This window comes from Gobius niger, assembly GCF_951799975.1.
Source record: "Gobius niger genome assembly, chromosome: 1".
Classification (NCBI taxonomy): domain Eukaryota; kingdom Metazoa; phylum Chordata; class Actinopteri; order Gobiiformes; family Gobiidae; genus Gobius; species Gobius niger.
The window spans coordinates 58,943,755-58,955,329 of record NC_136852.1 but is presented as its reverse complement, the minus strand read 5'-3'; the positions used below and the strand labels follow the sequence as shown (position 1 = coordinate 58,955,329).

The 11,575-nt window shown below is 42.2% G+C and overlaps 1 protein-coding gene across 1 annotated transcript; it reads right to left on the bottom strand.

The window, feature by feature from the left end:
- Positions 1-3,185: 3,185 nt before the first annotated feature.
- On the bottom strand, positions 3,186-10,228 carry nr2f1a (nuclear receptor subfamily 2, group F, member 1a). Its single transcript, XM_079560432.1, has 3 exons — positions 8,758-10,228; positions 6,995-7,522; positions 3,186-4,369 (listed from the first exon to the last, which is right to left on the bottom strand). The coding sequence occupies exons 1-3, from the start codon at positions 9,188-9,190 to the stop codon at positions 4,095-4,097; spliced, it is 1,236 nt and encodes a 411-aa protein (XP_079416558.1). The 5' UTR covers positions 9,191-10,228; the 3' UTR covers positions 3,186-4,094.
- Between the last annotated feature and the right edge of the window lie 1,347 nt (positions 10,229-11,575).

The following is an 11,575-nucleotide window of genomic DNA, read 5'->3' as shown; positions in this document are numbered from 1 at the left end:
TGTATACAAAATGTACACAATGACATCCAAACTGATTAATAGACTCACTGATATTTTTAAAGCGATCAATGAAACCGTTTTGTTAACATCACTTACTCTCATTTTTGTTCATACAATTTCTCTCTCTCTCTTTTTGTTTGCACAAATTCTACTAATTGGTTTTGTCTAAAACGCATGGGCAAATAGACCACTGTAACGACAAAGACGCAGCAGAATAAGGAGAGATGTGTGTCCGTTAGAAATAAAATGAAGGGCCAGGGGCTATGAAGACAAAGGGCTGAAACGCAGTGGTGTGGTAGCTGGATATCTCTGTTAGTTGTCAGCGTTTAGTCCATGGCTGTGGAATGCTAATGAGTGAGGTCTCCCTGCCTTTCTCTCTGCACTCTCTCCTTCTTTCTCAGCCCCCCCACCCCACCCCACCCCATTCCCTCCTCGCTCAGGCAGAAAGCGGATCGATAGCTGACCCAATGCTTTTGGCCAATGCTTTATTTATCTGGCCAGGCAATGATATTATCAGCCTTGAACGTTATATACAGCAAACGTCTTCCTAAATCAACACAAAGGGATCCGCTTACACAGCGATCTGGGCTTTTCCCACAATCTCTCCTCTTTCTGCGCGCGCGCATTACCGTGGCGTTTACGCGCTTTACGCACGACAGAGGAAGAGCGTACAGACGTATCCACATAAAAGCCAACCACATGCGTATGCGTAATTATCATGAATAACGTGCACCCGCAGCCGTATGTTCGGTTGATCCTTTGGCTTTAGACTGAGGACAGAACACTGTAACGTGTCTCTCCTTAATGGCATTTCAAATAAGAAGTCAATCGCGAGCACTGTCATTACTGTTCACACTATTTTACGCAACACGCATTAAGGCAGTGCAAGCACTTGTAGCATTCGTTTATACCCACAATATGAGACAGTATAAGAAATAAACTGCGTCATTCTTCAAAGCCCCCCCACCCCACCCCCCCTATTTGAAAATGGTTATTGTCTCAAACAGCAGTATTTGTCAAATGTGTCGGAGGAGAAAGCAAGCTCCTATAAGTGAAATGAAGTGACGTGTAACGCCGGTAGGACACATCCATTCCCGCATATAAAACACGACTTGCTCCGACTTTTTTTTTTTTTTTTTTTGAGAAATCGGTTTCCTGACAACATGGGATAATAAATGCTTTGCTTTCAGACAGATATCTCAAACGTGAAATCGCACCCAGCTGCTTGTGTAAAGCAAACAAATAGCCCTCGTGTTAGGAGTCCTCCACTTGTGGTTTGATGAATGAAAACAGACAAAGGTAAATGGTTATTTAACTCATTTCACAGTAACACTTTGGGTAACCGGAGTTTCCGAAATTACAGAGGCACAAATGAGGCCTACAGCGTGCCACAAATCCATTTCCTTCACCCTCCACATTTCGGACAGGACAGGTCATTTCTAAAAACTTTTTTCCCTACGTGTCATTAGATAAAGGCATTGTGTTGCCATTGCTTAAAATGTGGCGGAATACCACATTTTCAGAGCGTTTCATAATATGCTCATTTTTGATTCTGTTACAAATGGAAACCCTAGTTTTGTTGTTGGTGCAAACGCTAATTAGGAACACATGTCATTATTTTTGATTTGCTGCTATTTAGCCAACAAAAGAATATGTAGGGAATACAAGTTCTACTTTTATGGTATTTTAGATTATTCTAAATCTAGGCCTATCTCCCCACACGCGTAATCGGAGCCTGGTTGTGTCTTGTATTATTACCATTGCTCTCTCGTGTCAGGCAGGTATATCAGGTGCGCGACTAGTTCATTATAGTGAGACTTACTCGTGACCTGTACAGTGCTAGAGGAAAAAATGCCTATATAAATTTAAAAATGAAAGCGACACAAGCATTACTGTGAAGTATGTGCTTAAACTGGTGTTGGCCATAACGTGACAGCGTGAGGCTGCACGGCCCGGCCTAAAACACTGTTTTGACGGGAAATGTTAAGAGAACAACGAGATATAAAATCACACAAGAGCATATGAGGACAAGTGAAAAAAAACAACCTACAGCAAAGGAGCCAAGTAATTAATAGTCTCATATTAACGACTATGGACGAGACATGCAATACTGACAAATAAAGCCACGGGGTGCAAACACCCATCCCCCATCCTATAAGCTAGATAACAAATATGGGGATATTAAATGCAGACGTGGCTGCGTGTAACAGGGCTCTGTCTAGTCACTGCACTTGAGGATGGAGCTGTGGCACACCAACAGGGAAAAGACAGAGGAATGGCTGAGGTGATGAAGGGAATGGTAATAATTGTCCACAGTACGACTCTCTACATCACGCGTCATCTTGAGATCAATGCAGGTGTACTTAGTGACAAAAAGGAGGTTCCAGGTCCGTTTGTCCTATGTGTCACGCGCACGGAATGTGCACTCCAAGGGCAACGACTACGAGTGAACCATACACAGGACTTATCGATGTACGCTCATGACATTGTGAATGTAAAACCAAGGCCGCGTCTCTTTCTGATGCTGTCTCCTCTTACACCCCTCCTCTCTCACTCCCATTGCCACACAATGCATCACGTTCGGTGGTCATATCGACGGGTTTACATGCTGTAAAATACATTTTCCAGATTGATCACGCATATCACAGCAGCTTTGCAGCAGGCCTAAACCTTTTGCCAAATGACGCCTACGTCAATAGTGAAGCACTATCAACGTGTGTCCATGTGTGTGTGTGTGTGTGTGTGTGTGTGTGTGTGTGTGTGTGTGTGGGTGTGCGTGTGTGCGTGTGTGTGTTTGTGTGTGCGTGCGTGCGTGCGTGTATGTATGTGTGTGTGCGCGCGCGCGTGTTTGTGTGTGTGTGTGTGTGCGCGCGCGCGCGCGCACATACACGTGTGTTTCTGTTAAGAAGGAAATATGTTTTGGATTGAGCGGAATCACCTTGATTAAACCACGTGAGGCTGGGATTGAAAGGGGGATCTTAAAGAAGAATACAATATGCTCACATATACACAAAGTCTTTCATGCTTTGCGTTTATAAATACTGTATAGTTACATTTAGCTGCTTCTTTATCCCGCATCGAGTATTTCACATTCCGATGTTTTCCACATTTTTGTTCGTCAAATATAATCATTGTCACCACTTTGAGTTAAAAATGACGCTAAGTAAAATGCTTGAAAAGGAGACTTTGTTGCCTGTTTCATTTTAATAGTACAGTTACCATCACACAACTTCATCAACCGACCCTTCTGCAAAAAGCTGCATCTTGAAGTAAGCAAATTGAAGGCAACAATCAATAAAATTCAAGAAACAATGAAAAGTGTTTTCTTCCAAGACAAAACAAACAAAAATGTATTTGAAATGATATATTAAAAGTGCTTTTGATTTTCATGTCTCTCCTTTGTTCGCTCTTGGCCGTCCTTTGTCAGTAAAATGTCCTGGAGGTCAGTGTGCTGCTGCTGCAGGTCCATGGTATTAATTGGGAACAGAAAAGTTCAACCATCAATATTATTGATATTGTCATTGCGATTAGACTGAATCTTATTGTCTAAATTTCTTTATTTTTCTGTTTTAAATTCTCACTTCAATTTTAATTCTTGGAGAACATAGCTTAGACAACATATATCGCACTCATTATAAGAAGCAAAAGGTTATATCAAAAATTATTAGTATAGAATCACAGAAAGCCTGGTTTAGAACCAGAAAAAATACAAAACAGAGAGGTACATAGACACAGGACAATTCTTATAATTGCTTGGAAACATTGTTTTCCCGCTAGTCTTTTTTCTTACTGCGCATATGGTTTTCATTTTATTTGTATGTTTTTCGTTTTTTACAAAAAAAAAAAGAAAAAAATAAAGACTAGTATTTTACAAAATGAAGAATATTGTTCTTGAAGATGTAGGTGAATTTACACAAGTCCAGTTCCAATATTTTCTGTACATTACGTATTCCGTTTCAGTCCCAGAAGACAAAAAAGTAATGTCTTCTAAGTTTATCACAAAAGGTCTTATAGAAGTTCTTGGAGGGGCATAGGTCGGGGGATGCTGTGTTTTGGTCCGTTTGACTCCCTCTGCTTTTTCCAGCTTCGCTTAATCATTGGATGGACATGTAAGGCCAGTTGAAGCTGCTCCCGGATAATAGCATATCCCTGATGAGGGTTTCAATAGGAGTTTTACCTACCAAGCGGACGAAGAACAGCTGCTCGATTACCGACGATGAGACAGTGCGCAGCGAAGGCAGTCGCAACAGGAGCTTTCCAAATCGGCTAGGTTGGTTCGGGTACTGGCTCCTTACGTACTCCTCCAATGCGCACTGGGACTTTTCCTGTAGACTTTCAATGTGGGCAGCATCTGACAGGCCGCAAGCGTCTGCGTGACACACAATAAAAACAACGTGGTTAGACACTCAAAGCCCAAACAGAAAGGTTTACAACAGAAGTGTCACACATTTATTTTTACATCTTAACTTTCATACGAGTCATTGTTCCAGCATGCGAGCAACACACATCATGTTAAAAGTGCAAGGATTATTGGTAATGCGTGATGAATAGACGCTAAAGTCAAGCATGCTACACAATAATGAACGAGTGCTACTGTCATGTGAATTAACAAGGGGCTCAGGCGACCCCGCAGAGGCAGCGTTACATGTGCCAATCTGGATAGGCTATAACTAGTAACACCAAAGAGGTAAAGCATCCATTTTTGGGGGATACAGGTGTAAGAATAACAAAAGAAAAAAGATCTCACGTGCAAGGATTTACACAAAAGGCAACATAAACTGGGCGGATGAATTTGAAATTACACTGGCTGTAATGTGACCTAATTAGTCTGCAGTAAGCTGTTAAGTCATTTACTCGGTCTTCTCTCCATAGAGCACTGTTGGCCTGTTTTTGTCGGAGTGTAAGACACTATGGCAGAACGCGGGGGCCACTCGCGTTTATAGACAAGCGTGCGTCAATATAATCCTGCAGAAATCACAGGGAAAAAGCAGCCACCAGGGCGAAGACAAGCAAGTGGAAGCATGGTGCCCCGTGCAGCCAGCTCAGGACATTGAATACAACTCGCAAATTACGCTCAATGTAAACAGGAATATTAGCCTATATATGCAGAGGAACGTGCCCTACATGTGGTACCTATCCACACACGGTTAGAAAAGATCATGGCATAACAGTTACACTCAGCAAACAACATAAAACAGCAAAGTGTTTGTTCAAGTAGGGTTTTTTTTTTGTTGTTGTCCCGAGCAATAACTCAATTCCACGGAACACAATAACCTTATGAACCTGAGAGCAACGCTGGAGACCCCGGGGTGATTTACGGTGACCTTTGGGAGGCCGGTTGTGGCTTCGTGTTGGTTATGCAAATCTGTCTGGATAAACGCTGAGTGCGTAACGTGTGGGGTTCAGTGCGATCCCAAAGACTAGACAAATAAATAAATAATCGCGATAATGGTGCAAATCGTATGAAATGTTATTTAATTGATATGGAAAAAGCAATTCACAAAAGTTGCGCTCTGAGGGAAAACCTTAAGGAGTGCGAGTCTAAAAACGTGCACTCGACGACCCCAGTGCACCGCAAACCAACAAAAAAATAACACTATCTTTTTAGTTCCTGTTTTCCAAATGTCTTATGTGGACAAGTATTTGACTCTAAAGTGAACATGAAATAAAGTGAGGGTGTGAAAGGGTCTGGTGTAGCCATGCCATGTTATTCTGTCAAGTTTAATATCGATTATCAATTGTGTTTAGCTTGAATATTGTTTTACATGTCTGCAATCTGGAATTTGATGTAGGCTTGGTCTGCTGACGTGCACGTGTTCTAACGTCGGTTTGCAAGATCGTATTTATCTATTCATTAAAAGAAATGAATAAATTCATAAAAAACACAGCTAATATTTCATTTTCTGTCAATCCCCAAAAAAAAATCCAAACAGTGTATTTATATTGGTTATGATTGCGAATAGACGTCATATTGTAATAAGTTCTGTTTTATACCTTAGCAAAATATATGTTTTTAACGATATAGTCGTGGTAGCTAATTGTTGCACAAGTTGAGCATTAGATAAATAAAAACACTCGATCGTTAGTTTAATTGCTGTTATTTGATATAAATTAATATATGATAGTTTTTATATTATAAAGTGCTGTCTTTAATCTCAAATGATGAGCAATACACGATAAAAGAAAGTAAGAATATTTGTGGCTTTCGAGGAAAGTGAAAAAGACACAACACACAATGTACAATTTCCAATTAAAATGAATGATGCAGAAAAAAGGTTGAGATTAGCCTAATATTTACAATAAATCGTTCTTTACTCTCCTTTTTATCCTCTTTTTTTCCCTTCTTCTTTTTTTTAATATCAAATTTGAGAAATCATTATTTCCAACAGGACTCCATGACAGTCTGGGACCAATAACACGTCTGAATCACCTAAATGAGGAAATTACGACCTGAAGTCAATCAGACTAAGACTGTCATAGCTGCGTTTTCAGCCACTGCTGCAGCATTTAGCTTGAAAGTAAAAGTCCGATAACTAGGCTATCCATGCACCGCAAATGCACCCTCTGATTCAACACATCACTCAACTTTCAAGTTTTTTTTCTCTGCAGTAGATTATTTCCTTTCCGCCCACCACGTGTGTTTATACCATGTACCAACATCCCGCATGAGCTGTCAATATATTACCAAGATAGATCATTTTATCTTTTACGCACGACCCTGTCCACTGTTCAATGTACATTGTGTAAATTGTGAATAAACCCAAAAAATATTGAATGTGCAAGATACTAAAAAGCAGAGAGTTGAAGACCGAGTCTAAAACCTGATTTATCTAATTTGAGATTCTATGGTGGTATGGTTTAGGATTATATCAAGCTGACGACAGAAACGCTATTCCATCACAACACACACAGTCCAGTGATCAGCCTGTATGCCCTGTGGACATATTTGATCCCTGGGCCTAATATGTTTGGGACATGTTGGATGGACACCCACCTGATGTAAAAAGTACGATGGCCTTAAGGCAGCTGTACTCTGCCGAGTCTACGTGTAGTGTCTTAAGCTTCTCCACTTGCTCCTGGAAGATCCGGATGTGGTCCATGAACGCCACGACGCGGTCCGCCGACATCGGGGAGGCATGGAGGCCCGCTGCGGCGAGCAGAGGGGCAACATGCAGAGGCATGGAACACTGGGCCGCATTAAGCACAAACAACTCGCTCCACGTGAGCCTGAGAAGGGACACCTGATCGGTGATCTGCAGGTCGGGAAAGAACGGGATGTTTCTCGCCCACTCCACTGCACTGAAGAGTAAGCGAGCCGCCAGCTCGCAGATGTTTTCGATGCCCATGATATTGTTGGGTTGCATGCACTGGCTCCCGTATCGGGAAGTTGGGTAAGGCTCTGCTCGCAGCAATAACGAGATGTATCCGGACAGATAGCAGTGGCCATTCAGGGGATCCCCGTTGGTCAGCGCGTACTGGCCTGGGTTCGGTTGGGTTGGAGGCATTCGTCCTCGCTGAACCGCTGACAAAAAGAAAGAGAAAAAGAGGAAATGTGCATCCAGGACTGATAAACAATGTCTGTGAGTAAAACATATTCAAACTATGAGTCTGCATTGGCTATAAGACATGCTCTGAAATTGAAATTTGTCTCACCATAAAAAACATGTGGAAAATGTAATGTCTGTTGAAGGGCTTTTGAATCAGAGATTAAATATATATATAAATGCCAAATCTGCTCCTCGCTGCTTTGTTTATTATTTGTTTTTTCTTCAGACAAACGTCTCTAAGTGAAATGTTAATGGTAAACTCACACAGGTAATAATATAAAAATAGAAAATATGATCATTTTATGCGTCCATTACACACATCCCTGCTTATGTCGTTTCAATTAAGGGAATATTCAAGTGGTTGTTTGTTGACACAATGGTGAGAACATTGTCTTAGCAAAAATTATAAATGATATCAATAATTTCAAATTAACCAAATGACATGGACACAATTTACCCAGATGATAAGAACCATATGTAAATTTTAGTAATGCGCCAGCCATTTAATGTAAACAGTAAAATATTGATGGGATGGTTGTGAAGGTGTGTGGCTGGTGTAAACTTCAGAGATAAATTTGGTGAAGTTTATCTAAATTATAAAACATGCAGCTACATAGTACATAGGCCTATAATAGGAGTTTTACGGCCTAAGGTGAATGCAAAATGAGGGAGACATGGTCAAGTTTGGAGTGATGTGGTAAACTCATTAGTCTTTGAGTCTCAGACGTGGATTTGCTTTATGTTGATTGTATGATCAGAAACGGTACTAAAACGACACTGGACAGAGACAAATGAAAACATTTGGGTGTACTCGTGTACATAGATTTAGCCTGGGCAGCCGTTTGACGAGACGAGCCACTGACAATACCGTCTCCTTTAACGCAGAAGATAGTGACTAACTGCAGGCCTGCTGAACGGTTTACTTAATCAGGGTTACAAAAAGTAACAAAATAGTCTTCTGACATAATATTGGGCGCTTTGAAGAGACGAGCTACATTCAAAGGCTTACTGTAGCTACTGTGGCTAAACTGGCCTATTACCCAATTTCTAATGCAGGCACCATCTACGCACACATCCATGTAAAATGGGCATGGAAACAACTGTGTAACCAGGCTTAAAGTGGTCTATTTGAAATGAGTGTACAATAACACCCCTTTACGCCTGATGCGTAATCAAAACCAAAATGGTAAAATACAATTTATATATTCACCTTCCCGCCGCATTCCCACTTTTAAACACTTCTTCAGTCGACAGTATTGGCACTGATTTCGGTGGTGCTGGTCAATGGGACAGTTCCTATTGGCACGACATGAGTATGTTAAGTTCCTCCGTACACTCCTCTTGAAGAAACTTTTGCATCCTTCGCAGGTGAACTGACCATAGTGCTTGCCGCTTGATTTGTCTCCACAAACCACACATTCAATATGCTGCTGACTCTGTCCGGAATTTTGACTTCCCTTGTCCCCGGCGGTCCCTGGTGTAGACGGGGGTCCCGGCTGACTGGGGGTCTGCGGAGTGTGTGGTGCCGCCGACGCCGCCTGCTGCTGCTCTCTTGCCGGCTGCGCTACTGGGTTGGGGCCGTTCGGAGGTCCTCCGGCCACGTCTTCCTGCGGATCTCGCCACACGCTAACTACCATTGCCATATCTCGGCCACGGAAAGTGCTATAAAGCGAAATGGTCGCTGGTTATTGTGAAGCGGTTGGGAGAAAAACGGACGATCTCAAAAGACAGGACAGTGCAAAGTCAAATCGGTGCACGCAGACTCATGGGATACGATGGAGTACAATGCGATCAATACATTCAGAATCGCGGGACGATGGAAGAGGCACCCGATGAGGATACGCAAGTATCGGGAGGCCAGTTCCAAGGTAAATTGCAGCCAGCCATTCAGGAATCTCTAATTTTGTAGGAAAACCCGAGTCCAAACGAGTCAAATGCAGTTTGTTATAAAACAGCCACAAAGAAAAGAGGAGCAATTCACATGGACGCAGGGACGAGTAGAAAACCTTTTCCGCTGGAAAGACGCGATCCAAAGAAGTGCAGCTGCGGAGATAAATTCCTTTCTCTTTTCTTCCCCTTGCTCCTCAACACTCCTGTCTTCGCCGTACTGGAGGGGAGGAAAACTGAAGCACTGGAGCTTTTCGCATCTATGTTCTCAGATAAACCTCATCACCTCTCCCGGCTGCGAAGGCAAACCACGTCGCGGAATGAAGTGCCCATGAATAGTTTCACCTCTCCCGGCAAATGCGAAGAGAAAAAGATTCAAAAAAAGAAGAAGAAAAACACCAACAACTAATAGAATATGCAAGAAGAAGAGAGACCAAAAAATGAATGCGCTTAAACGAGAGGACCAGCAGAGCAATGTTTCCGAAACGGGGGATCTGCGCGAATGTCTGTATATAGTGAACTTTGACACTACTATTGAAACTGACACGTTTCTATGGAGATCGCTGCGCCTTATATGGTGCTCATGTCAAGGAGCCAAGAGAGGGGCTGCTGGAGACTGATAATCAAAGGCGACTGACTGGCCAGAGCCCTGCATAGAGGAGGAGGAGAGGAGGAGAGGGGGGAGCACGCGAGAGAGAAAATGGGAGGCTAAGGTTATAGCCAAGCCCTCTCTCTCTTTCCATTGGTTAGAGTCCCCCCTCCGCTCGCACACTGCAAAAAATGTCACGAAACTGAAGTCACGGGTCTCCTCTGCTCATATCTTCGACAGTCATATTAGTAATCTGGGGAGGAAAAAACGAGAATGATCATCTTGTTTTCTTAATAACAAGGTGCGCACGTGAATTTAATATTTCTATCTTTTCTACTCAGAGCTACACTGCTATGTCAAGACTGATAAAATGCCAAAATAAAAAATAAAAACCTTTGAATCAGGAGTTGACATGGCTTTGTTGTGCGTATATTAGTCTTTCCATATAGCCAACTGTAATACAAAGGACACACGCGCTTTATTTTGTGATAATTATTAAATTATTTTATTTTTACAGTGTTGCTATTCTCGACTGAAAGGTTGGGGGGCTCTGACAGGCGAAATCTACATTGAGCTCGACCCGCGCTGCTATTTACTTTGAAACCTGATTAGTATGGGTCGTCTATTGTCACCAAAAGGAGGAAGAAGCTTTTGATAGAATAGGAGAAAACGCGGGTTAAAGGCGAAATGAGAACAAAAACATTTATACGCAAGACAAATCAACTGCGCACAGGAACGAGAGCAAGACGTTGACTCGTCCCACAGAATAGAACCCCCCAAAGTTTCATCCATGTGTTTAGCGCGGTCTCTTGGTTAAAAAAAACCAACCCGCCGTGATTAGAGCGTGTTTGCGCGTTTTGCTGTTTAGCGTAAACTACGCACTGCGGTAGGGTTACGTCCACACCACTTCTGGACAAACTCACACGTACATTCTAGTTAAAACGCGCGTGTAAAAGCAAAACATCGATAATGTGGATCAGTTTAACGTTACAATGGAGCTGACCAGGGGAGTAGTTTATCTCTAGCGCGCGGTCATCTCTTGCATCCAGTAATTGCCAATAATCTACAGGGCGCAAACAGAACCCGCGACAATCAGTGCTAATAATGAGAATAATGTAAAAAATCGCATAAAGTTGCCGGAGATTTGCAGTGTGGAGCTCGGCGTTCTGTGCATCGGGTAAGCAGCTCACATTGAAATGTCTGGATCGCGCTGCCATCTAGCGTACACTGCACAATTGCAGCTCCAGCAGAAGCAGGATCCAGCATTAACGATTCAAACTCTGAAACTGACCAATTGATGTTGGTCAAAACGTGAATTTTGATAATCAGCTCGTTTATTGGAGCCCATAAAATACAATAACTGTATAGCTGCACGAGGTTAGAACTTCAGAACACGTTTGGGGCAATATAAAGAAATATTAACATCTTTAGTAAAAAAAAAAAAAAAAAAACATATCCAATGCATTTTGCACATTAACAAGACACACGCATCGCCATTTACAAAGCTTCTTCTCACACAAAGACATCCATAAATATAATAGAGCGTAAATAT